Source organism: Podarcis filfolensis (assembly GCF_964270895.1).
Source record: "Podarcis filfolensis genome assembly, chromosome: 6".
Lineage (NCBI taxonomy): Eukaryota > Metazoa > Chordata > Lepidosauria > Squamata > Lacertidae > Podarcis > Podarcis filfolensis.
In genome coordinates this window covers 95,178,868-95,205,312 of record NC_139609.1, presented here as the reverse complement: position 1 = coordinate 95,205,312, position 26,445 = coordinate 95,178,868, and the positions used below count along the sequence as shown (strand labels likewise).

The 26,445-nt window shown below is 47.6% G+C and overlaps 3 protein-coding genes across 4 annotated transcripts in view; all 3 read left to right on the top strand.

Annotated features, from left to right (window-relative positions):
- The window catches only part of RSPO4 (R-spondin 4), a 199,046-nt gene extending 197,510 nt beyond the window's left edge, over window positions 1-1,536 (top strand). Inside the window, exon 6 of the transcript XR_014549205.1 lies at window positions 1,306-1,536. The gene's annotated coding sequence lies outside the window, so the exon portion shown is untranslated. The remainder of the gene's footprint in view (window positions 1-1,305) is intronic.
- Window positions 1-26,445, top strand: part of ANGPT4 (angiopoietin 4) — a 199,884-nt gene that overhangs the window by 150,235 nt on the left and 23,204 nt on the right. The gene's annotated exons all lie outside the window — the stretch shown is intronic.
- Window positions 4,194-15,433, top strand: SLC52A3 (solute carrier family 52 member 3). Of its 2 annotated transcripts, none has more exons than XM_083618873.1 (4): window positions 4,194-4,413; window positions 7,960-9,040; window positions 11,355-11,478; window positions 14,423-15,433. In XM_083618873.1, exons 2-4 carry the CDS (start codon window positions 7,980-7,982, stop codon window positions 14,633-14,635), a joined length of 1,398 nt encoding a protein of 465 aa, XP_083474999.1. In that variant the 5' UTR covers window positions 4,194-4,413; window positions 7,960-7,979; the 3' UTR covers window positions 14,636-15,433. The 2 variants fall into 2 exon arrangements, with proteins under 2 accessions (XP_083474999.1, XP_083474998.1); XM_083618872.1 differs by having other exon boundaries at window positions 7,957-9,040.

Genomic DNA, 26,445 nt, shown 5'->3' with positions numbered 1-26,445 from the left:
CCTGAAATCAATAGGCGGGGAGTTCCAAAGTGTAAATTAAATTAGGATTGCAGCCTTAATTGTGAAGAGTTGCTGGATGGGAGCTGGGGAAAATCAGGGCTGGAATTTTAAGAGAGGGGACCTTGGCTTAGGCTAAAACTCTTTCATTCCTCCCTCTTCCCCTCCCTGCTTTCTGCCACACATTCTTGGTTGTGTTTGAAGAGTATTGTCTGCCTGTTTCCGGAAAGAGAGAAAGAGAGATTTAATTCGTTGTGCAAAGGGTGAGTCAGCAGCAATGAAAAGATGGATTAGACACATGCTTGGCGACTCTCTTTTTGAATTAAATCCTACCATTGTTTCAAAGAGCTTTGGGAGGTTCCTTTTAGCAGCTGCAGCAGCACCACCACCAATCCTTTAAAGTAGGCCAGAAGGAGAGATATGAAGTGGATATAAAGTCTGCTCATCAGCCAGAGACTGAACATAGATTGGAACCCAGCCCCTTTCTCCAGAACAACCCTTAAAATGTTACTTAACACATTAGTATGTTGTCCTTTCTACGAGGAATTCAGGGTAGCCATACAAGAAGCTCTCATATTTTGTCCTCACGACGACCCTGTGAGGTAGGTGAGGATGAGACACAATGACTGAGCTAAGACTGACATTGGAAGGATTTAACATCAGCAGCACAACCCTATGCACACAAGCTGTGAAACAGTCCCGTTGACTTCAGTGCTTTTTAGTTCCCGGTAAGTGGGTGCAGGGGGACGCGGGTGGTGCTGTGGGTTAAACCACAGAGCCTAGGACTTGCTGATCAGAAGGTCGGCGGTTCAAATCCCTACGACGGGATGAGCTCCTGTTGCTCAGTCCCTGCTCCTGCCAACCTAGCAATTCGAAAGCACCTCAAAGTGCAAGTAGATAAATAGGTACCGCTCCGGCGGGAAGGTAAACGGCGTTTCCGTGCACTGCTCCGGTTCGCCAGAAGCGGCTTAGTCATGCTGGCCACATGACCCGGAAGCTGTACGCCGGCTCCCTCGGCCAATAAAGCGAGATGAGCGCCACAACCCCAGAGTCGGTCACGACTGGACCTAATGGTCAGGGGTCCCCTTATCTTTACCTTTAACTTGTGTTAGCAAGTTCCTTTACTGAGCAAAGTTTACATTCCCCTTTTAAACGCCTAATGGTCAGGGGTCCCTTTACCTTTAAGTGGGTGCAGGACTGAAGGCAAAGTTATCGAATTGAATCTCCTCCTTTAGTTTTCTCCTTTGCCTTTTTGGAGTGCAGCCTCCTCAGGGCAGAGACCTCCCTTGCGGTGCAACTCTAAACAAGCTTGTTGTTGTTGTTGTTGTGTAGTCGTGTCCGACTCTTCGTGACCCCATGGAGCAGAGCACGCCAGGCACTCCTGTCTTCCACTGCCTCCCGCAGTTTGGTCAAACTCATGCTGGTAGCTTCGAAAACACTGTCCAACCATCTCGTCCTCTGTCGTCCCCTTCTCCTTGGGCCCTCCATCTTTCCCAACATCAGGGTCTTTTCCAGGGAGTCTTCTCTTCTCATGAGGTGGCCAAAGTAAACAAGCTTACTCGGAAGGAATTCCCACAGAGCTCAGTGAGACTTGCTCCCATGTAGGTGGATATAGGATCTGAATTTTCTTCCTATAGCTTAGAACACTTTTCAAAATAATTGTTAGGGCAGGATGCAGTCGTAATTTAAGGACTTTTAAAAAGCAAGAACCACAGGTTTCACTGAGAAAGATTGGTTTGTGGTTAACTCCACTGAAACCTACAAAACTTCAAAACAGAGGTGTCTCACCTGTGGCCTTCCAGGTGTTGTTGGAACTACAGCTTCCATAATTCCTGGTCACCAGTCATGTTTGTTGGGGTTAGGAGTGTGCAGAATGGAGGAGAGAGGCAGCAGCTTCGGAAACAAGATTGGGAAGGTGGAAAAGAGACTTAGGAATTGCATTTTTGGGAGGGAAATGGGAAGGTCTGATGGGGGGAAGCAGAGGTTGGCGAATGAAACTAGCGAATGCAGAGCCTCTCCATGTACTATAATGTCTGTTTGCTTTTAATCTACACTTGCAGTCTTTAAAATTGTGTATTTTTTTTAAAAAAAGTTGAGACCTCTGTGGTGTAAGCAGGCAGGTAATAATGTTAATGCACCTGATCAGGATTTTTATTTATCAAAAATAAAATAAAATAAAATGTGCATGCTGCTTAATTGCAAATAAAACTTCGAAGCGGTTTGCAAAGGGTGACAGTCAACTAAGATTTATGTATTTCTTGTTGTTGTTTAGTCGTTTAGTCGTGTCCGATAGAACACTATCCAGCATCAGGATCTTTTCCAGGGAGTCTTCTCTTCTCATGAGGTGGTCTTGGAGCCCCAGCTTCAGGATCTGTCCTTCCAGTGAGCACTCAGGGCTGATTGCCTTCAGAATGAATAGGTTTGATCTTCTTGCAGTCCATGGGACTCTCAAGAGTCTCCTCCAGCACCATAATTCAAAAGCATCAATTCTTCGGCGATCAGCCTTCTTGATGGTCCAGCTCTCACTTCCATGTATTTATTTTATTGCAATTCCATCCCGCTTTTTCTCAAAGGAGCTCAAGTTAGTGTCTGCGGTTCTCTTAACCTCCTCATTTGACCCCCCACAACAACCCTGTAAGGTAGTTTAGGCTTAAGAATCACTGACTGGTCCAAGATGACCCAGCGAGTTTCATGACTAAGCAAAGTGATTTGAACCCTGGTCTCTTCCAGGTCCTAGTCTGACACACTGCACCCTGCTGACTTACTCATAGTAGACCCACTGAAATTACTGGGCCTAACTTAGTCATGTTCATTTAGCTGTGATTCCTGTGTTGCAGGGGCGGGGTGGACTAGATGTCCTTTGGAGTATCCCTTCCAAGGGTGCTACAACCTACTTAATGCAATTAATTCCTGTGCGTCTACTGTGAGTAAAACACCCCCAAAGAACATAAAACTTGCATTGAAATGATCAAAGTTTTAAAAAATGGGGGGGGATGTAAATTATAAGCTAAAATAACCGATTAAAATAGAATAAACTTGACTTGAAACATGAAATTTATTACGGTCAGAGACCAGCTTGAGAAACACAAATGGAACTACAATCACAATAGCAAAACAAACATTTAAAGCAATATGCAACAATGGATTTTAATGGGTGGGTGGGTTTGCTTGAGCAGAAAGCTCTTTGGCAGGTGCCAAAGGAGGGATGCAGCGACGCCCTCTGCTTAGCATTGTTAACGGAAAAATCCGAGGGCTCCCTTGGACAAAAACAAAGACACCAACCAGGATAACTTGGAGCAAAACAGCAGCCTGTAGGCTTGGCCTTTATTGAACTGTTGCAACAGGGTGGTCCCCTCACTTGCAGGAGAGAGGAGGACACAGAAAAATAGTGTGCAAGGCCTTATAAAGACTTTTGAAAATTCCATCCTGTAGACCAAGACCACCCCCAGAAACATCATACATACATCACAGAAGGGAGGGGGTGAGGGAGGAGTTGTGGTGGTAACCTGAGTATCCTGTCACCTGGCTGGTTCCCTCTTTCCCCCTCCCCATGAGTACTTTCCAGGTGACAGAGGGGAGTTTGCAGTTTCCTGCCCCCAGAGGGAAGAGCTGATTATTGTCCTTTGTTCCAGTCTGTGCTGAATCCACTCCCATATGCAAGTTCTTTGTGATCTTGATGGTCTTCTATCTAGGACCATCAGGGTTAGCATAGCAACTGGGCAGGGCTCTTGTGGATGTGCTGGCATGGTCAAGGGATTATGGCTGCCCTGTATCAAACCTTCCCCATTTTGTAGTCCTTCCTTCATGGAGTAAAATAAAAGGGGAACAGTGCAAATCTGATGTATGGTTGATTTTCTATGAATTTATAACAGAAGCGTAGCGTATGTAGTGTGTGAGTGTGAGTGTGTGTGAAGTTTGTACAAACTGAATGATTGGGGGGCGGTTTCCTGCTACAGCATCAATGGGCAGGGAGTTCCAAAGGGCAGGATCTGCCACTCTGCACTCTGCGGATCAGCCTGGGCAGAAGAGAGGGATTAATAGCTCCCGGCAGCCATAATATATCCAGCTGAGCTGGCTTAGCCACTTCATCAAATATCAATAGTGCCTTTGGGGCAGACGGAGGCCAATCTTGGTGCTTCCGAGGCTCCAGTTTCAAGGCGGAGCTTCTGGAAGACACCCAAGGATTTCTAAAGAACCTGCCTGAGCAGAAACCAGCCTCAGCGTATCCCGGTCCATGTCTTGAGCACGCAAATGGTCTCGCACCTTTGCAGGTTCTGTTGGGTTGGGATAAATGAGGAAAGGCACCAGGTTCGGGATTCGCCGGGGACCTTTTCCTGCTGTGAGGGCTAGAGCAGAAGGAGGTCACCCTTGTTCTCCTAGGAAAGTGAAGTTGGAGATCTGCTTCCATCACTGAAGGTAGGTGGACTCAAAGACATGGGCTTCTCCACCCAGCTGAGCCTCCTGTTCTCATTTTGTGCATAGGTAAAGGTGAAGGGACCCCTGACCATTAGGTCCAGTCGTGGCCGACTCTGGGGTTGCGGTGCTCATCTCGCTTTATTGGCCGAGGGAGCCGGTGTACAGCTTCTGGGTCATGTGGCCAGCATGACTAAGCTGCTTCTGGCGAACCAGAGCAGCGCAGGGAAACGCCGCTTCCCTTCCCGCTGGAGTGGTACCTATTTATCTACTTGCATTTGGACTTGCTTTCGAACTGCTAGGTTGGTAGGAGCAGGGACCGAGCAACGGGAGCTCACCCCGTTGCAGGGATTCGAACCGCCGACCTTCTGATCGGCAAGTCCAAGGCTCTGTGGTTTAACCCACAGTGCCACCCGCGTTGTATTTTGTGCATAGCACATGGTTAAAAGCAATGACTTGCCTCCAGCTAAGTCTGACTCAGAATAGACCCGGAGAAATTAATGGCACTAAGTAAGTGGTGTATGTTGGCATCCGTCCGTCTTGGGAGACAATGGAGGAATGCTCTGTTGTGGGTGATGTCAAACCAGCAGAGAGTTACAGCGCCTGCTGTGGCTGTAGAGATGGATAAGGGAGAGACATGTTTTGTTGCAGCTGGGGCAGATGGTTGTGTTGATGCAGATAGAATATCAGAGCTGGAAGAGACCCCCAAGGCTCATGTAGTCTGACCCCCCAGCAATGCAGGAACCGAATATGCAATGAGGTTGAGGGAATGTTCTTTCACATGTGGTGGGCTTGTAAAAGGGTAAAAGCGTATTGGGAAATAATCTATAATGAATTGGAAAAAAATGTTTAAAAGTACTCTCCCCCCCAAAAAAAACAGAGTCCAGGTGGAAATTCCCAGGTGTCAAAAAGGTTATTTATGTATGCCACTACTGCGGCCCATGTTTCGTTAGCCCCAAAATGGAAAATGAGCAAAGTCCCAACCAAAGAAGAATGGCAACTTAAGTTGATGGAATATGTGCAGCTTGCAGACTTAACATATAGAATAAGAGAACGAGAAGAACATACGTTTAGAGCAGATTAGAAAACGTTTATTGAATGCATGGGGGGAAATTGTGTGCACTTGAAAACGGCAGCATTAAGATCGACCGTGCAAATAAGTTTTGATGGCTGTGATAATGGAATACTGTTTGGTAGAGTTTTTGTAAAATATGCAGGGATTTATAATATGCAAAATGAACCATGGAAAGGGAAGAAGGAAAGTCATTAATATCTTAGGATGTCTAAATGAGTATTTTAAATTTTAAAACAGAAAATTTAATTTTAAAATTATATATATATATATATATATATATATATATATATATATATATAGCAATGCAGGATGGTCATTTGTTACTCTCAATGGGTCTACTCTGATTCGGGCTAGCATTTGTACAGCCCTCTGGAAGATGCTGCTAATCTTGTTCCCTGCAGCTCCACTTACAGTCTTTGGGTGAATCACGCACCCTGCACTTTGAGCCCGTGTGGTTTTCTTGCGCAACACTTCCAGGTTTCCGAGAGCTGAGAGTCAAAGTCTGAGGGTGGGAGGCCAAGAGGACATTTGAGGTATTTGAGCAGCCTACCCAAGCATTTGACTTGTATTGGAATGTGCTGTTTTATTTCGCAATGTACTGTATATGTTTTTAAAAACTGCTGGTTTTATGATGAGGTTTATCTTAAGCAAACTTGTTTTCAACATCTCATTTTGCAGCAGTAGAACGAGCCTTATGTGCTTCTTGAAAGAGTAGAGGTGGCCCCAAGTCCTTACGGTCTTTATCAACCCATTTTGATTGAGTGAGTTTATTTAAGGCATTTTTTCCCACTGTACTACATACCGTATTTTTTGCTCTATAAGACGCACCGGACCACAAGACGCACCTAGTTTTTGGAGGAGGAAAACAAGAAAAAAAATATTCTGAATCTCAGAAGCCAGAACAGCAAGAGGGATCGCTACGCAGTGAAAGCAGCAATCCCTCTTGCTGTTCTGGCTTCTGGGATAGCTGCGCAGCCTCCATTCGCTGCATAAGACGCACACACATTTCCCCTTACTTTTTAGGAGGGAAAAAGTGAGTCTTATAGAGCAAAAAATACGGTAATCATTAACATTTCTAAGCAGTTTTTAGCACTGCAAGGTTTCTCAGACAAGGAGACCACGAGGCGATTGGAGCGCTGCGTCCATCCTTCTCCATTTTTTCTTTCTTTTAAGAAATTAGCAATCCAACCAACCTCACAGCCTTGGGCAGCAAGGGCATGGAGACCCATGGGAGCAGCAGGACGTTGGGGCATTCCTCCGCTCTCTGGGGGGATTGTATGGGGGGAAGATGGGTACCCAAAGTGCTGGCTTTAAACTGGGTCTGGACACGAGCAGGCAGCCGGCGTCACTGGCACAGAACTGGTGTCCCGTGTTCTGAATGCCTGGCCGCTGCCAGGATTCTCGCTGCCATATTCAACTTGGAAGATTTTGCTGGAGAAACCCCACCACATAAGAGCCAGGAGGCAGCGTGGTGTGGTGGTTAGAGTGTTGGACTAAGTCCTGGGAGACCAGGGTTCGGATCCCCACTCGCTCGCGAGCCTTGAGCCAGTCGCCGCATCTTAGCCTAATCTACCTCACAGGGTCGCTGTGAGGAGAAAATGGGGAGGAGAAATATGCATGCCACTTTGAGCTTCTTGGAGGAACGGTGGGGTATAAATGTAAAAATAAATGAATGAGTAACATGAGACCAGGCAGTGGCTTATCTACTCGTGGAGCCACAGAACTGGAAAGTTGGAAGGGATCCCAAGGAACATCTAATAATAATAATAATAATAATAATAATAATAATAATAATAATAGTTCTATACTGCCCTAGACCCATGGGTCTCAGGGCGGTTCACAAGCCAAAACCCACAATATGAAAACACAAATACATAATCAAAATATAGACAGAACCAGCTGAATAAAGCCCCCCCCAAAACACATAAAAACAGTTAAAAACTATTATTTTTTTAAAAAAAACAACACTACACAATTAAAAAGCACTTTAAAAGAATGTGAACAGTACTCTCTGCTGGGCAGCAGCAGCCGTTTTGTAGTCTAGACTATCTATGTATTCCAACATGGAAACCAGAGACGGAGGTTATGCGCTTCTTATTACAGGGGAGAGACCAGGAGCTCACCAAGACAGTAGCTAAGCTCCTCTATTTGATTTTTTTTGTCACTGAAGTATGCTACAGGATCCTGCCCTTGCTGGAAACCCACAGAGATGAGGCAGATCGCTCGCCTCTTCTGCCCTTTGGCGGGTGACTGTGCCCTTGGGGTGGCGACGAGATCACACTGGCCTGTCTATTCTGAATGTATTCTGAATGTTCTTATGTGATGCCAATAAAGGCTACTTGACTTGACTTTGGCTGGACTTAACCGTCCAGGGATCCTTTAACTTTTGACATGACTTCAGCTTCAAGCCTTCCCAGATGGTTGCCTGGGAGGAACTGCAACCCCTCCTCTGATCCGTCTCTCTTCTCCAGCAGGTGCACCACCGAGGAGCGAGATGGCTCTGCTCACCCACGTGCTGGCTTGCATCTTTGGGATCGGCTCCTGGATGTCCATCAACGGCGTGTGGGTCGAGCTCCCGGTGCTGGTGAACGTTCTGCCCGAGGCCTGGTACCTACCTTCCTATCTAATCATCATCATCCAGCTGGCCAACGTGGGCCCTCTCTTCATCACCCTCATGCACAAGTGGAAGCCGGGCTTGCTGAGCGAGGTCCTCGTCATCTGCGTCGTGGTCTCCACCGGAGTCGTGGCCTGCTTCCTCCTGGCCTTCCTGTGGCACTACACCATGGATTTCGGCGGGGCTCGCCACAGCGTGGCCTTCTTCATCTTGACCTTCTGCCTCTCGCTGGTGGACTGCACCTCCTCCGTCACCTTCCTGCCGTTCATGGCTCGCTTCCACCCTCGATACACCACCTCCTACTTCATCGGGGAAGGTCTCAGCGGGCTGGTCCCTGCTCTCTTTGCTCTGGCGCAGGGAGCAGGGATCTCCAGCTGCGTCGAGGTTGCCATCCCAAGCAACCACACTCACAGAAGCAACGCCACCTTGGGCAACGTGAGCGCGGGCGACCCCGTCCCTTTCCGCCTAGAGACCCGCTACTCCCCTGCCAACTTCTCCAGCTTGGTCTTCTTCCTCATCCTGTCCGGCCTGATGTTCTCCTGCCTCGTGGCTTTCTTCTTCCTCAATCGCCTGCCCAGGGTGTGGGATCTTTCGGAGCAGAAACTCTGCGCCAGCGAGATCACCCTCCACTCCATCAGGAAGATCCCTGCGGATGGAGGGCTGAAAGAAGGGTTCACTAACTTCCCTGTAGAGGGAAAGGCAGAAAGTTGCTCCAAAGAAGACAAGGAAGGAGCTCCAGAGAAGGTTGTCTACTCCTGGACCACGTTGGCCTTCATGTATGTCCTCATCACTTGGTGCAGCTCCTTGATGTATGGAGTCCTGCCCTCAGTGCAGAGCTACTCCTGCTTGCCCTACAGCAACTTAGCCTACCACCTCTCCACCACCCTGGGTGCCATGGCTGTTCCTCTTGCCTGCAGCATCTCTTCATTCCTGCCCAGCAGGTACGTACCCACCCATCTTCGCAAGAATTCTCCGAGCTCTGGGGTTTATTCTGCTTCACGAGTATATTTTGCTTTTGCCACCGCTGCCTTAAAGAAGGCTCGAGATGCAACTTGCAATGAGGAAAGGTTGCATTTCATAGAATCATTGGGTTGCAGAGTTGGAAGGGACCCCCCCCCAGTCATCTAGTCCAGCCCCCTGCAATGCAGGAATCCCAACCAAAGCATACCTGAAGGAGCGCCTTCACCCCATTGTTCTGCCTGGACACTGAGATCCAGCGCCGAGGGCCTTCTGGCAGTTCCCTCCCTGCGAGAAGCCAAGTTACAGGGAACCAGGCAGAGGGCCTTCTCAGTGGTGGCACCTGCCCTGTGGAACGCCCTCCCACCAGATGTCAAGGAGAAGAACAACTACCAGACTTTTAGAAGACATCTGAAGGCAGCCCTGTTTTGGGAAGCTTTTAATGTTTGACAGACTATTGTATTTTAATATTTTGTTGGAAGCTGCTCAGAGTGGCTGGGGAAACCCAGCCAGATGGGTGGGGTATAAATAATAAATTATTATTATATTATTATTATCCATGGCAGATGGCCATCCAACCTCTGCTTAAAAACCTCCAAGGAAGGAGAGTCCACCATCTCCCATGGGAGACTGTTCCACTGTCCAACAGCTCTAACCATCAGACAGTTCTTTGTAATGTTTAGTTGGAATCTCCCTCCTTATAATTTTAATCCACTGGTTCAGGGCCTCTACCCCCCAGAGCAGCAGAAAACAAGCTCGCTCCATCTTCCATATGACAGCCCTTGAGATATTTGAAGATGGCTATTCTATCTTCTCTCAGTCTCCTCTTTTCCAGGCTAAACATACCCAGCTCCCTCAACCGTCCTCATCAAGCTTGGTTTCCAGACCGTTGACCATCTCAGTCACCCTCCTCTGCACTCCTCCCAGCTTGTCAACATCCTTCTTAAACTGCAGTGCCCAGAACTGGACACAGTATTCCAGGAGTAGTCTGACTAAGGCAGAATAGGGTGGTTTATTTATTTAAATATCGCGACATAAACTTGGGAGGATTTGCCTAACCAGGTAACCAAACTGAACCAATCAGCCAGATCCAATTAGTCAAGCAGCAACATTTGCTGCCGAGAAAAGGAGCGTCTCCCTTCCTGTTCCTGGACAGAACACCTTTCATCCTGCAACAAGGCAGGTTTACAGAAGTGTAGCCAGTTTGTCCACATTAAGCGCCAAGCTAAGGGGCCACTACAGGTGGCGCTGAAACACTAATGAACGAAAGAAGGAGAGAGGCGGGGGGTGGCACCAATTTTTGGTGCCGCACATGCCCTACTGAAATTTTAAAGCCCAAAGTCCACCACTCCTTAGAGCTGCCATATTTTTTCACCCCATAAGACGCACCTGACCATAAGACGCACCTAGTTTTTAGAGGAGGAAAACAAGAAAAAAAAATATTCTGAATGAAACAGTGGATGTATGATTTTTGTGGTTCATGCTGTGGCCACAGATATGTGATTTGACGGTGAATTTGGGGTGACCCAATTCAAAAATCCTGAGCATCCATGTGGATCTGTGCTCTAACCACATTTTTGCGCCATTGCGGCCCCACGCAACAGTGGGTGCGTGATTTTTTTTAGTGCAAGCAGTAGCCATGGACATGCTATGTGATCTGATGGTTAATTTGGGGTGACCCAATGTAAAAATCTTGAGGATCCATGGGCTTTTACCTCCCCCCTCCCGGGCAACCTCCTCTGTCTCTAGCATCCCTTATCTCCCTCCCGATTGCTTGCCGATCAGCGGCTTTGTTTCAACACCCACTTCCCTCTTTCAAAAAAAAAAAAAAAAAAAAAGCTTGATCTGCTTTTCACCCCTGGGCAATTTGGCTCCAGGGACCCAGGCATTTACTCCATAAGATGCACAGACATTTCCCCTTACTTTTTAGGAGGAAAAAAGTGTGTCTTATGGAGCAAAAAATATGGTAGCTTATTTTTTACAGTCCAGCAGTATATAAATGTTGTTAAAGAAATAAACACCCTGTAAGCAAATGCACAACAAAAAGAATCGCTGTTGTATAACCTCACTGCAAGAAAATCAGTGCCAGATAGAATCTAACCTCTGCTTTGAGATTTGTGCAATCAAATCAGGATGAATGCAAATCGAGATGCTCAATAAATAGGTCATCCGAAGGAGCTCTGAATCTCTCCCTCTCTCTGTTTGAGGCTTCATCCCATGTGAAATCCTGACCCCAATTTGGCTTGAAATTTGCTGCCTATTTGCCTTGATGCTTTCCTTTGCCCTCCCCTCCCCCAGGTCCCTTGCCTTCTTGAGTGTCTTGGCAGCCACCGGGACGGCCTTTGGCGCCTACAACATGGGCATGGCTGCCCTGAGCCCCTGCCCGCCCCTAAACCACTCGGAGTGGGGGGACGCACTCATCGTAAGTAGCTTACACCAAAGGCTCTGTTTTGCAAGAGAGATGTTGCTCAGAGACGTGATGGGGTGCCCTGCAGCTTTGCAAACGGGTCCAGGAAACTTCCTAACCCAGAATGGGTCTTGACAAGGACCCAAAGGCTGCAACGGTTGCTCACTAGCTGCGAGGGCCACATTCTGTCCCAGGCAGCCTTCCAGGGGCCGCTAGCCGGTGGTGGGTGTGGCCCGAGGTCAACAGGGGTCAGGGCCCTGGGTGCGGATTTTGCAATTGTTCAGAAGGCATGTGAAAATTCAATTTTCTCCAGCCTCTGTTCAGGCAAGAGGTAGGCGTTTGGCCGGTTCAAGGACAAATTCCAGCCAAGCAAAAGTGTGGACACGGGGGGAGGGGGGGTACAGGGTGAAGCCAAAGGGGGGTGGGCCCTACAGGGAGGGGTGGGGCCTTGGGAGAGTCCCAAAGGCCAGGTAGAAAGCCCTACAGCTTCTCCCCTCCTGCCCTAAAAGAAGATGAGGCCAGTTCCTGGAGGAGAATAGGTCTACTTGGCTACTAACCAAGACAAGTGGGACCTGAGACTGTTGTAAACAAAAATCTGCCCTTTTTCCCTTATGGGGTATCGAAGAGCCCATATAGAGTCCTTACGTAGGTTCCCTATTGGTAGGAGAAAATAACAGAGGCCAACCAGAGAATATTGAGAAGCAAAGCAGCTCGTAAGCCTGATCTTTATTGATCTGTTGCAACAGGGTGATCCCCTCACCACGCGCAGGAGAGGAGGAGGAACCCAGAACAATGGTGTGCAAGCCCTTATATAGACTTTTGAAATTGCCACCCTGTAGATCAAGACCACCCCGAGAAACATCATACATACATCACAGAAGGGGTGTAACCTAAGACCACCCCTCAGATACATCACACCTACATCACAAAAAAGGCGGTCTAAAACAGAAATTTGCATGTTGTTTTCCTCCTGTATTTGTTTATCTCCTGTCTGGCAGCTTACTTGATTGGATTGCCTGCGGAGGCCAGCCATTCTTTTGTAGTGATAAATACTTAGTTCCAAATGTTATAAGGAATTAAGCATAAACAAGTATTATAGTATTAATGGAAAATAAGGTTAAAATATGTTAAGATAATTATATGACAGAAAATAGAGAAAGATGGAAAGGACTTGCTGAAATAATTAATAGAAATGGAATACAAAAAGGGAGGTGAGAGGAGGTCGATGAAACAAGGGAATGAAAGAGAGGGTATTGAGATGGCATGATGTGTGTTTTTTGTTTTTGCTCTCATTTTGTTTAATGTGTTAATGTTGTGTTGTGTATTGTTTATATATTGTACTGTATTGTTTTTTCTTTCTTTTGCTTTTGCTTTTTTTTCTTTTCTTTTCTCTTTTTTGTAAGGTTTAAAAGTAATAAATATTATTTAAAAAAATAAAAATAAATAGTTCCTGGGCCAGGTCACAGGCCCACACCCTATTCAAACACAGACATACCCTTAAGACAGGATTTGTGAAGGAAAAGACAATGGGGAGTCTCTTCCATTTTCCTTTGACCTTGCAGAGAAAACATTTGGTCAGTTTGGGACAGTTTGGGAATCAAAAATGGTTCCAGGTCGGTCCCCCTGCACTGATCTATGTACGTGCTTGGTTGGTACACTTATGAACATTTAACATATAACAAAGACCTCAAATTTCCTATCACAAGACAAAGGGGAGTGATGCTCTTCAGGATTTTACCCACTCCAGTTCATCCCTCTCGCCACGTTTCCCATTCCCAACACCCCTTCTACAGTCCATCAGTTGCTCAGTATGTTATGCAGAAAGCATGACCAGTCCTTATTGAGCCTTTGGGGGTTTTTTTTGCCCCAAACATGTTTTGTACTTCTGCAAACCTTGTGGGTTCCGTGCGGGCTGCGCGTGCCTCCCTCTCACGTGTGGGTGGCATTGTTTTAGCTACATAACACTCGATCACAGACCATTGGGAAGTGGAGCCTGCAACAAAATGTTGCAGCGTGGAATGCTTCTACTCAGCCAGCCAGGCCCCTTTTCGGGGCACCTCATCCTGTTCCCACCCCACGCCCGGCCACTCCATCATCAGCATTCTGTGCCCACTGAGCATGCTCAATCGTCATTTGGGTGCTTATTGGAGGGGTGCAGGTTCATCCAAACCACACTGGGGTTTGGAAAAATTCCCCTTTTCTGTATTTTTGCCATTCCCTCAAGCCTGCTGATACTGCCTCTTGAACTGAGATTCCTGTGAGCATGTAGGGTGATGGCAAGATGGAGCCTCCAGGTTTAAAAGCACTCTACCACCATTTGCTGATCGGTGGGGAACAGGAAAGCTAATGTTTTCATTAAAGGTGTTGACCTTTAAAGCCCTAAACGGCCTCGGCCCAGTATACCTGAAGGAGCGTCTCCACCCCCATCATTCTGCCCGGACACTGAGGTCCAGTGCCGAGGGCCTTCTGGCGGTTCCCTCGCTGCGAGAAGTGAGGTTACAGGGAACCAGGCAGAGGGCCTTCTCGGTAGTGGCACCCTCCCTGTGGAACGCCCTCCCATCAAATGTCAAAGAGATAAACAACTACCTGACATTCAGACGACATCTGAAGGCAGCCCTGTTGAGGGAAGTTTTAAATGCGTGGCATTTTAGTGTATTTTTGGTCTTTGTTGGAAGCCGCCCAGAGTGGCTGGGGGAACCCAGCCAGATGGGCGGGGTACAAATATATTATTATTATTATTATTATTATTATTATTATTATTATTATTACCCTTATCTCAAGTATCTGGCTAGCCAAGTGGGAAGCAAATTGCTGAACTAGGTTAATGTTTAGCTTGTTCCAATGCAACTTCTGTGTGCTTAATGGAATAATGAAAGGGGAAGGTGATAATTTGTTGGCTTTGGGCCAAGAAAGGAATGCAATAGCAGACATTCAAACACAGCTGTTTCTGTGCCGACAGGTGATCTCCTGGGTGCTCTTCAACGGGACCCTCGCGTACGTCAAGGTGATTCTAGGAGTGATCCTTCGTGGCCACAGCCAGAGCGCCCTCGTGTGGTATGGAGCGATGGAGCAGCTCGGGGGGCTGCTTGGAGCTGTCATCATGTTCCCCTTGGTGAATGTCTACAGCGTCTTCAAATCGGCCGACTACTGCAGCTTCCGGTGCCCGCCGTGACCTCAAGAGGAGGAAAGGGCTTGTCTCGGATCAATGCAGCAGTCAGGACGCTTGTTCTGTTTCCAAACTGAAGGAAGGAACCGTGTGAATAAGTTCCCCTTAAGATCAAGGCGAAGGGACGCAAGGGATCGTCAGCCAATGTCACCCTTGACTTTGTGTAACGGTGACAGACGATGAATTAACTTTAGACATGGCTCCACGCTCCTCCTCCTCCTCCTGCCATTTCTTAACCTTGGATGGACAAGAACCCTGCTGCAGGCCTGTGTTCAGAACCTGGCCAAGGAGTTGTATGCCTTGTAAATAAATCAGTCGAATTACCAACTCCTGTGTCGAACCTGGATTCAGCACAGACGTTGCCACCAGTTGCTTAAGGTCCCTTTGGGCAGCCGTAAGCCACAGCCCACATCAGTGAGCTTCCCATTTAGTTTTTCAAACCTTTTTTGTAAATTCAGTATTAGGACCTTTGAGTCCTTAACCCTTTATTACTGCTCTTTGCTTCACCTAGGTCGAGCTAGGATTATAATACTTCAGAATTTTGGGGAGTTCTACCCCCCTTTTTGAATTTTGGTCATTTAAGGTTTATGATTTTTCTATTTCCTTCTGAGGAAACTGAATAGTTCAGTGAAACGAGGTTTGTAGCCGGCATCCCGTTAAGGCTTTGTTCTATTTTAGGTTTTTTCTAATTTTTTCCTTCAACTTTTTGATTCTTATTATTTAGTTTATTTCCTTAAGATAATATTTCTAATCGATTACGTCTCGTTTCAGGGATTTTCACAGTATTTCATTTGTTTTGTGCAATTTCTCGGTTGTGTGACTGTCTTTTTTCTACTTGCCACACCAGTGTGCTTGGCAAGACTGGGGAGACTGGGGAGGAATCGTAGCATGTGCCAGCGTTGATGGTGCTGCAACCCACAGGGTGATCCTTAATCCACATGGAATAGGATTTCTAAGTCACGTGCAAAGGGGAAAAGGAACAGACTCCACACCCAGGATGGAGCCCAGGGAGGGGTGGGCAAACTGGTCCATTTCAGTTCTCATTTTTCCAAACTGAATTTCATTTCTGCACATTTCCACATCAGTTTGCAAAACCGAAAACCAAAATTCACATAAGAATGTGAGCCTGCTGGATCAGGCCAGTGACCTATCTAGTCTGGCATCCTGTTCTCACAGTGGTTCACCAGATACCTGTGAGAAACGCACAAGCAAGATCTGGTCACAAGAGGACTTTCCCCCCTCCTGTGGTTTCCAGCCGAGCCATAACAGCTGCACATTTTTGTTTGCAATTTTGCTTTATTTCTGCAGAGCAGTTTCTCCTAATATAATGCACTTCTGTGTGCGATTTACCCCAGTATTTGTAAGCCTTACATGGCTAGAGAACTGAATTGCAGTCTTCAGGGAAGCACAAGTTCCAAAGGATGCCTCGTGGGAGTTGTACTCTGAAACATTTAGAGGGCACCAGGTTGGGAAAAGCTGGTCTCTGGGCCAGCCCAAGACCTTTTGGGGCCTGAGGCAAAGGACAGACTGATGCCTCCCTCCACTCTCTGTACAGGTGCAAACCGAACAAGTGCTTCCCTTCACCTCAAGACAGCAGGCACACACACATCACTCTGCCCTCCATCCTCCTGCAGCTGTTTTCCACCCACATCCCTCCCCAGTATCTCCCGCTTGAGGAAGCTACCTTGAACCACATCACTGTGGCCGGCACTGGATGATCTATAGCAGCACAGAAGGTGCTTTTCCTGATTTGCAAATATCTGAGAATAATCCAAGAATCCCTTAGGTACGCGGGTGGCGCTGTGGTCTAAACCACAGAGCCTCTTGGGCTTGCCGATCAGAAGGTCGGCAGTTCGAATCCCCACAACGGAGTGAGCTCCCGTTGCTCTGTCCCAGCTCCTGCCAAACTAGCAGTTTGAAAGCATGCCAGTAAAGGTAAAGGTACCCCTGACAGTTAGGTCCAGTCGTGGACGACTCTGGGGTTGCAGTGTTCATCTCACTCTATAGGCCGAGGGAGCCGGCGTTTGTCCGCAGACAGTTTCGAGGTCATGTGGCAAGCATGACTAAGCTGCTTCTGGTGAACCAGAGCAGCACACGGAAACGCCGTTTACCTTCCCGCCGGAGCGGTACCTATTTATCTACTTGCACTTTGATGTGCTTTTGAACTGCTAGGTTGGCAGGAGCAGGGACTGAGCAATGGGAGCTCACCCCGTCTCAGGGATTCGAACCGCCGACCTTCTGATCGGCAAGCCCTAGGCTCTGTGGTTTAGACCACAGCGCCACCCGCGTCCCTAAGCGTGCCAGTACAAGTAGATAAATAGGTACTGCTGTGGCAGGAAGGTAAATGTCATGTTAGACAAACTAAGGCCCCGGAGCCGGAGCCAGCCCAATTGCCTTCTGGATCTGGCCTGCAGATGGTTTGGAAATCGCTGCATAGATCGACGTGGAGATTCTGATCGTTTGGGCTGCACCATTTCCCCCTCACCTTCCTCAGACATACCACGGTGGAGCCTCCTCCCTCCCTCCTCCTGGCTTCTCCCCGCCCTGCCTAGAGGAGGAAGGGGGCTGGGCTTTGTTGAGCTGCAGTTGGCTGAGCCATTTTAAGCAGCCCCTCTCCGGAGCCAGCCCTTTCGGCCCCTCATTGTCCCACTGCTGCCACTGCCAGCCTCTACCACTCGCAAGGCACAGGTAAGCAGCCACCGGGGCTCGCCCGGCGCTGTGGAGAAGGGAGGGGAGAGTCAGTGGGGAGGATTCCCCCCCATATAGTCTGGCCCCCCACAAGGTCTGAGGGACAGAGGACCGGCCCCCTGCAGAAAAAGTTTGCTGACCCCTGGTAAACGGTGTTTCCGTGTGCTCTGGTTTCCGTCACGGTGTCCCCTTGCACCAGAAGTGGTTTAGTCATGCTGACCACATGACCCAGAAAGCTGTCTGTGGACAAACACTGGCTCCCTGGGCCTAAAAGTGAGATGAGCGCCACAACCCCATACAGTGGTACCTTGGGTTAAGTACTTAATTTGTTCTGGAGGTCCGTTCTTAACCTGAAACTGTTCTTAACCTGAAGCACCACTTTAGCTAATGGGGCCTCCCGCTGCCACCGCACAATTTCTTTTCTCATCCTGAAGCAAAGTTCTTAACCTGAGGTACTATTTCTGGGTTAGCGGAGTCTGTAACCTGAAGCGTCTGTAATCCAAGGCACCACTGTAGTCGCCTTTGACAGGACTTACCTTGAGATCCACCAGATGGCGGCATAGGTTCAAGGAACCAGGTCCCGACGCTGGTTCAGCAGTTTTGCTTTTCCGCCTTTGTGGTTTTCTGCGTAGCCTTGCATGCCACGGAACTGGTGCTGCACAGTTGGCAGCAACAGGAAGGCAAGAAAAGCCATGTGATTCTTTTGGGGCTGCTCAGCCACCATTGCTGATTCTTGCACTTGGAGCACATCCTCCAAAAGCCCAAGAGGGTTCTGAGCAACTCAAGGATGCCCCAGAAGTGGAATGGAAGCCATTGCTCTGCTTCCCATGGGCTTGTTTGTTTTTCTCAAGAGCAGGGAACCCTTTTCTGTCTGGGGGCCACATTCTCTTCCCAGCAGCCTCCCAGGAGCTGCATGCTGGGGTCCCAGGAGCTGCATGAGGTGGCCATGGACAAAAGTGGGCGGAGCAATGAATGCAAGTTTTACTGTTGTGGTTTCTAAGCACACAGCCCTCTCTATCCTGCACCCAGGGAAAAGAGGCACAATACCAGAGTTCAATGACAAACCTAGACAGCATCTTAAAAAGATTGAGGGCACAAGGAGAAAGAGACGACAGAGGATGAGATGGCTGGACAGTGTTCTCGACACTACCAACATGAGTTTTACCAAACTGCGAGAGGCAGCGGAAGACAGGAGTGCCTGGCGTGATCTGGTCCATGGGGCAAGAAGAGTCGGACACGACTAAACGACAACAACAACCAGAGTTCAAGAACGCATTCCCATCAGGTGAACACACTTGAGGAAGAAGAAGAAGAAGAGTTTGGATTTGATATCCCGCTTTATCACTACCCGAAGGAGTCTCAAAGCGGCTAACATTCTCCTTTTCCTTCCTCCCCCACAACAAACACTCTGTGAGGTGAGTGGGACTGAGAGACTTCAAAGAAGTATGATCTGCCCAAGGTAACCCAGCAGCTGCATGTGGAGGGGCGGAGACGCGAACCCGGTTCCCCAGATTACGAGTCTATCGCTCTTAACCACTACACCACACTGGCTCTCCAGGCTGTGATGTAGGGCGAGTGAGAGGCATGGTGTGCAAAGGGGGGACTGGGGAGGGCAGCAGGGTGGGAAGAATCATGGGGGCCAGATGGAGAGGTGTGGAGGGCCACATACTCCCCTCCCCTGTTTAATATGCTGATAACACAGATTTTGCCAGCTGATTCATATAATTTTATAATTAATCTAAAGGCCAGAGAAAATCTGGAGAGGATCAGACATTTGCTTGCAAATCTTAAGGTCAACCATGCATGTAATATTCTCTTCTGCAAACTGCATAAGATCATATAAAGTGGTGAGCGGAGCATGGAATGACAAATATAATTTCGGTACCGTGTTATGCTTAATGCAAATTGGCTCAAAAGGGCAACGTAAGTCACTAGATTTCGCTACCTCTGTCTCTGGAATTCAGTCATGGGACATTTTCGCTCCTTACAATACACTTTCAGTAAATGACCGAAATCTCATCCAGCATTTAAAATGCCAAAACGAAGGCTTGCGAGGCAACAATTTTAGGCATTCTCAGAGAGCATTGTCACTTCTGGTGTTAAGGGGTAAATGATGATAGACATATGCAAAAACTGCTGCCTCTTGGGTTCTTCCAGGTGTCGCAGATCTTCACTTGTGAAATGGGTGTAATCCCTTAACAGCTGCAACACACAGTTTTGGCAAGGATGGAAGAGCAGCTGATGACTGGATCCAGCTCCCCACGGTTCTACAGTTCTGTAGATATGATATATGGTGCATCCAGCCTCAGTTCTCCATCTGGAAAATGGAACTTCTGTGGGCATTTCAAGGACTTGGAGGCCCTCTCATTAAGTATGATTTTGCATTTCCCACTGCTACAATTCAGATACAAAACCCTTCCACTTCTCCCCCTGCAGGAATAACTTTCATGGATGGGGCATCACAGTCTACAGGAAGTTTGTAGTGTCACCTGTGAGGGAGTGTGCAGTGACAGCTGGGAAGGTCTCCAATAAGTATAAGGTAAAGGTAAAGGGACCCCTGACCATTAGGTCCAGTCGTGACCAACTCTGGGGTTGCGGCGCTCATCTCACTTTACTGGCTGAGGGAGCTGGCGTGCAACTTCCAGGTCATGTGGCCAGCAGGACTGAGCCGCTTCTGGCGAACCAGAGCAGCGCACGGAAACGCTGTTTACCTTCCCGCCAGAGCGGTACCTATTTATATACTTGCACTTTGACATCCATCAACTTCATCTCTGGTTGGGACTTCGTCTTCTTTCTATCTCTGGGCCAATAACATCTGTGCAGCTGTGGTCGCATACATAAATAGTCTTTTCTTCTCCCTTGGGATTTTGGCACCTAAAATTCCTAAAAGGAAGGCTTCAGGGTTTTGTTTTGTTGTTGTTGTTGTTGTTTAGTCATTTCGGGGTGTCCGCTCTGTTGTCCCCTTCTCCCCAACATCAGGGTCTTTTCCAGGGAGTCTTATGTTCTCATAAGGAGGCCAAAGTCTTGGAGCCTCAGCTTCAGGATCTGTCCTTCCCATGAGCACTCAGGGCCGATTTCCTTCAGAATGGATAGGTTTTATCTTCTTGCAGTCCATGGGACTCTCAACTGTCTCCTCCAGCACCATAATTCAAAAGCATCCATTCTTCAGCGATCAGCCTTCTTTATGGTCCAGCTCTCACTTCCATACATCACTACTGGGAAAACCATAGCGTTAACTATACGGACCTTTGTTGGCAAGGTGATGACTCTGCTTTTTAGGATGCTGTCTAGGTTTGTCATTGCTTTTCTCCCAAGGAGCAGGCGTCTTTTAATTTCGTGACTGCTGTCACCACCTGCAGTGATCACGGAGCCCAAGAAAGTAAAATCTCTCACTGCTTCCATTTCTTCCCCTTCTATTTGCCAGGAGGTGATGGGACCAGTGGCCATGATCTTTGTTTTGTTTTTAGCAAAGGTTAAAGATTTTAGCATCTGGACAGAGTATATTCCTGTTATACTTCCCTTTTCCTGTCCACCAACAGCATCTTCCTCCCCACCCCCTTTGACAATCGGCCAGAGGGGGGGTTCCCTCTATCTGTGCCCATTGCCCAGCTGCTTGCAATTTCCTCCTCCGCAAAAGCTGTTCTTTAAGGAGGCTCGCGACTTGCATGAGACACGCACATATGTGTATACACACACACTGCAATGCCTCCCCCCCCCCACATTTGCCTGCCCTGCACTTAATCACAATTAGGCAGAGGGTGTCAGTCCCATTGTCCAGATCATCAATCAGAGCAGGCACAGCCGGCAGAGGCGGCCAGAGGAGAGACTGGGTGACCCACTTGCCATCCGGCCAGCTTGTCAGGCCAGTGAGTGGATGGCATGCTTGATGCCCCAGGAAGGCCAAGGCAGCTCCTTCGCCTGTCAGAGCGGGGGGGGGCACTGGGCTCCCCCCTTGCCCGGCAGCAAGTGATCCTATTAAGAGCAGGATGGGAATCTCTGCATCTGAGCACAAGTTGGGAGTCAGGATAAGGGAGAAATGGATTTCAGTTTGCATTTAAAGACCACTTCACGCCTTGCAGAACGCAAACTGAATTTTGCAATGCGATTCCCCAGCTGAGGAATGTGTACGATAATTCCTATAACTGGGGCACAGTCTTGTTTATAAAGGTGTATATATTACCGAGGGTAACAAGCAAAAAACAAAAGTGCATTAGATCGAGGAGGATTGGTTTGGAGAGCTATGTACGGTACTTTGGGTGAAATTGCCTGCAAATGTGTATACTGCATTAGGAGAAATTTGCACTAGAATGCCGTTGAATTTTCATGAGGCCTTTAAAAAAAATAAGAACCCTGCAAAGTGAGGTGGATATGTGGATTTAAGAAAAATAAGAAACGGAGAGAAATCAAAATTGATGGATTCACCCGCCCCATGTGAATGTTTTACGTGTTTATATGTGAGTAAACAAATACCTGAGATTGCTCAGTTGGTAGAGCATGAGCTTCTTAATCTTAGGGATGTGGATTCAAGATCCACATTGGGCAGAAAGATTCTACACTGCAGGGGGTTGGACTAGATCATCCTCATGGTCCCTTTCGACTCTATGATACTACGATCTTTAGTTACTGGGCTTATGAAAAGGATTTCCTCTGCTAAAGTGTTTCTCTATGATGCCCTGCCATTTCACTGGCAGGAGAAATCTTTTTTTTAAATAATAATAATAATAATAATAATTGTTGTTGTTGTTTAGTCATCTGGTCATGTCCGACTCTTTGTGACCCCCTGGACCAGAGCATGCCAGGCACTCCTGTCTTCCACTGCCTCCCGCAGTTTGGTCAAACTCATGCTGGTAGCTTCGAGAACACTGTCCCACCATCTCGTCCTCTGTCCTCCCCTTCTCCTTGTGTCCTCCATCTTTCCCAACATCAGGGTCTTTTCCAGGGAGTCTTTTCTCTTCTCATGAGGTGGCCAAAGTATTGGAGCCTCAGCTTCAGGATCTGTCCTTCCAGTGAGCACTCAGGGCTGAGTTCCTTAAGAATGGATAGGTTTGATCTTCTTGCAGTCCATGGGACTCTCCAGAGTCTCCTCCAGCACCATAATTCAAAAGCACCAATTCTTCGGCGATCAGCCTTCTTTATGGTCCAGCTCTCACTTCCATACATTGCTAGTGGGAAAACCATAGCTTTAACTATATGGACCTTTGTTAATAATAATAATAATAATAATAATAATAATAATAATAATAGATGAACATTCTGAAGGACATCCGTCACCTGCACCCAGAACAGGTCAACTCCATATCCCCAAGGCAGGAGTCCACATTCTGTTGCCTGTGTGGATGAGTCCCTGGCAAAATCCCTTGGCATGTGACCAAACCCTCTAATTAGTTAATTTCTTGGAAAGACCATGCATGTTGTCTTTTTCTGCTGATTCCAGGGATGTAATGAGCAGGAGGTTGGATTAGGTGGCCTCAAATGTAGTTTTGGTCCCTGTGATTCGACACAGAGGTTTGCAACAAAATGCCACAGCTTCGAGTGCTCCTGATTCAAGATTCCAGCCTCTCCAACTCCACTCACAAACAGAAACTGGAAGTCAGTTTGAGGGAGTAAAGTTTGTTGGTGCTTCTACGAACCTCAGTGTGTCCTCACACCTGCTGACACTTCCCTTGCACATGTGCAAAGTGCCATTCTGACACTCCAAACATTAGAAACAGAGGGGATGAACAGTTTGGTTCCCAAACGTAATCCGTTCCAGAAGTCCGTTCTTAAACCAAAGCGTTCTAAAACCAAGGCGCGCTTTCCCATAGAAAGTCATGCAAAATGGATTCATCCATTCCAGACTTTTAAAAACGACCCCTAAAACAGAAATTTAACATGAATTTCACTACCTCTATTGTTGTTCTGTTAATGGTTCTCTTGGCTTTGCAGCTTTTATCCATTTCCACAGTCACACCATCAATCAATCACTGTGTAGAACTAGGTTCTACACAGTCAGAAAAACAAATTAACCAAAAAAGCCACACAAACAAAAACATAATTTTTAAAAGCAAAAACAGAAGCACCAAATATAAGCTCCAAATATCTAATCGGAAGCAGGTGTTCAAATCAGAAACAGAAAACTCAAACAGGAAGGTAAAGGTAAAGGGGCCCCTGACCCTTAGGTCCAGTCGTGAACGACTCTGGGGTTGCGGCGCTCATCTCGCTTTACTGGCCGAGGGAGCCGGCGTCCAGCTTCTGGGTCATGTGGCCAGCATGACTAAGCCGCTTCTGGTGAACCAGAGCAGTGCACAGAAACGCTGTTTACCTTCCCGTCAGAGCGGTACCTATTTATCTACTTGCACTTTGATGTGCTTTCGAACTGCTAGGTTGGCAGGAGCTGGGACTGAGTAACGGGAGCTCACCCCGTTGCGGGGATTCGAACCGCCCACCTTCTGATCGGCAAGCCCTAGGCTCTGTGGTTTAACCCACAGCACCATCCACATCCCCAAACAGGAAGAGGAACACACTAATCAGAAGCAGAGGACAATAAAAACAGAGCACGTTCAGCTTCCCCCCCAAAAAAGTTCGCAAACTGGAACAGTCACTTCCGGGTTTGCAGCGTTTGGGTTCCAAATTGTTCGGGAACTAAGCTGTTCGAAAACCAAGGCACCACTGTATTTACGTGTGAAACGCACACCCTTCCCCCCCAAAAAAAATTGAACAGAGCCCTTGAGATACGGGTGGGTGCTGCTTCATACTAAAATGGCATGGAACCTGCATGCAGAGAGGCAAATTCTGAAACCAGGGGTTGTCTGTGTGTCCCTGACGCCAAGTTCCATCTGTCTGGAATCTCCCATAAAGTTGGCAGAAGGTGTAGAATGATTCCAAGCCCCCTCCCCTCTCGCTCCAGCCCTGGCCAATTTTCCAGGCATAAATTTGGTTGCAATTTTGCCTCCAGCCTGCAGGAGTCATCCTCAAGAGACGTCTGTGTGTGTGTGTGTGTGTGTGTGTTGATGTGATGGGGAGGGGTATAATTAACTCGGAGCTAATAAAATGCCGATTTGGGGGTTCTTTTGTGCTGGCTGCAGAAGGCAGCATTGAGATGCAAAGTGCATCATGTCAGCGCCTGGTTGCTGATATCCCTCCTTGGCTGCAGCTGGCCAGGAATGGCCAGCTGTACATGCCAGATTTGTCTGAGGGTGCAGATCTGGAGCTGGAGTGGGGGGAGGCAGGAGAGAAAACCTCCCCCCCCCATTTCTCCTGCAAGTGGCTGACTCCATCCACTCAGGCCTCTTGCCTTGAAAGTCTCTCTGTTTGCACACAGGAGGACAGTACGATTGGACACTCTTAGGTAGAGCCAGGATAGATAATAATAAAGCAGATTATTATTATTATTATTATTATTATTATTATTATTATTATTATTATTACTTTGCCACCCATCTGGGCGGCTTCCAACAGAATATTAAAAACACGATAAATCATCAAACATTAAAAACTTCCCTGAACAGGGCTGCCTTCAGATGTCTTCTAAAAGTCAAATAGCTGTTTATTTCCTTGACATCTGATGGGAGGGCGTTAGGACTTGGACCAATGGATTCAAGATACAAGAAAAGAGATTCTGCCTGAAAAAATCAGGAAGAACTTTATGGTAGAAAGAGCTTCTTTGACAGTGGAACAGTTTCCCTTGGGAGGTGGTAATAATAATAATAATAATAATAATAATAATAATAATAATAATAATAATTTATTATTTGTACCCCGCCCATCTGGCTGGGTTTCCCCAGCCACTCTGGGCGGCTTCCATAGAAACCAAAAATACATTAAATATCACAGATTAAAAACTTCCCTGAACAGGGCTGCCTTAAGATGTCTTCTGAATGTCAGGTAGTTATTTATCGCTTTGACATCTGATGGGAGGGCGTTCCACAGGGCAGGCGCCACTACCGAGAAGGCCCTCTGCCTGGTTCCCTGTAGCTTTGCTTCTCGCAATGAGGGAACCGCCAGAAGGCCCTCGGCACTGGATCTCAGTGTCCGGGCAGAATGATGGGGGTGGAGACGCTCCTTCAGGTATACTGGGCCGAGGCCGTTTAGGGCTTTAAAGGTCAACACCAGCACTTTGAATTGTGCTCGGAAACGTACTGGGAGCCAATGTAGGTCTTTCAAGACCGGTGTTATGTGGTCTCGGCGGCCGCCCCCCGTCACCAGTCTAGCTGCCAATAATAATAATAATAATAATTTATTTATACCCCACCCATCTGACTGTCATAAAATTTAAAGGGTGTTTGGAGGGCCCCATGGATTGAGCCTGAGAACCTGGCATGAAGGGAAAGGGTTCATGCTCCCCCTTCTTCTTCCTGTTGCTTTGATCTTAACTTCCACGGCTGCTTTCAAGTTAAATCAATCATCCGATCCATCAGGAGTTGCAACGTCATGTCAATCTGGCCCTGCAGACAAGCGGGCAATGAGCCCATCAAATATCACCCATGCACTCTTTCCTTCCCCAGGTGGTAAAGCAGGAGTGGGAAAATCTATGGCCGTCCATAGGTGATTGGGCTCCCAGGAGCCCCAGGAAGCATGGACAATGGTCATGAGAACATAAGAAGGCCTCAGGCCAATGGCCCATCTAATCCAGCATCTTGGATCTCACAGCGGCCAACCAGATGACCATGAGAAGCATGCAAGCAGAAAGAGGAGCACAAGGAAGCTCACCCAACTCTGTTCGGAAGCAACTATGCAGGCAGAGCTTCTTTCTTCTTCTTTGGAGATCCCTCGTAGCCAAGTAAGATTGTCTTCCATAAACATGGTTTTAACAGTGAGCCCATAAGTGACTGTGGAGGCCAATTCTGGATCCACACATCCTTCTACAGTGGGGACATTGGTTTCCAGGCAGGAGTTGATCACGGTGTGGATTTGCTAAGCATGCCTTCCTCTTAGCACGTTTCTCCCTTGCGTCCTGAGTTTGAGTGTCTTCAAAGCCCATGACACCTTTGGTAAAGGCTGTTCTCCAACTGGAGCGCTCGCAGGCCAGTGTTTCCCAGTTGTTGGTGTTTAATAATACTTTTTTTTTTTAGATTTGCCTTGAGAGACTCCTTAAACCTCTTTTGTTGACCACCAGCATTACGCTTTCCATTTTTAAGTTCGGAATAGAG

Excerpts from the sequence above, each read along its gene's own strand:
- SLC52A3 (XM_083618873.1), top strand. The coding sequence starts at position 7,980 with ATGGCTCTGCTCACCCACGTGCTGGCTTGCATCTTTGGGATCGGCTCC. Across the intron at positions 9,041-11,354 it reads TCTTCATTCCTGCCCAGCAG|GTCCCTTGCCTTCTTGAGTG; the intron begins GTACGTACCCAC and ends CCCCTCCCCCAG. Across the intron at positions 11,479-14,422 it reads AGTGGGGGGACGCACTCATC|GTGATCTCCTGGGTGCTCTT; the intron begins GTAAGTAGCTTA and ends CTGTGCCGACAG.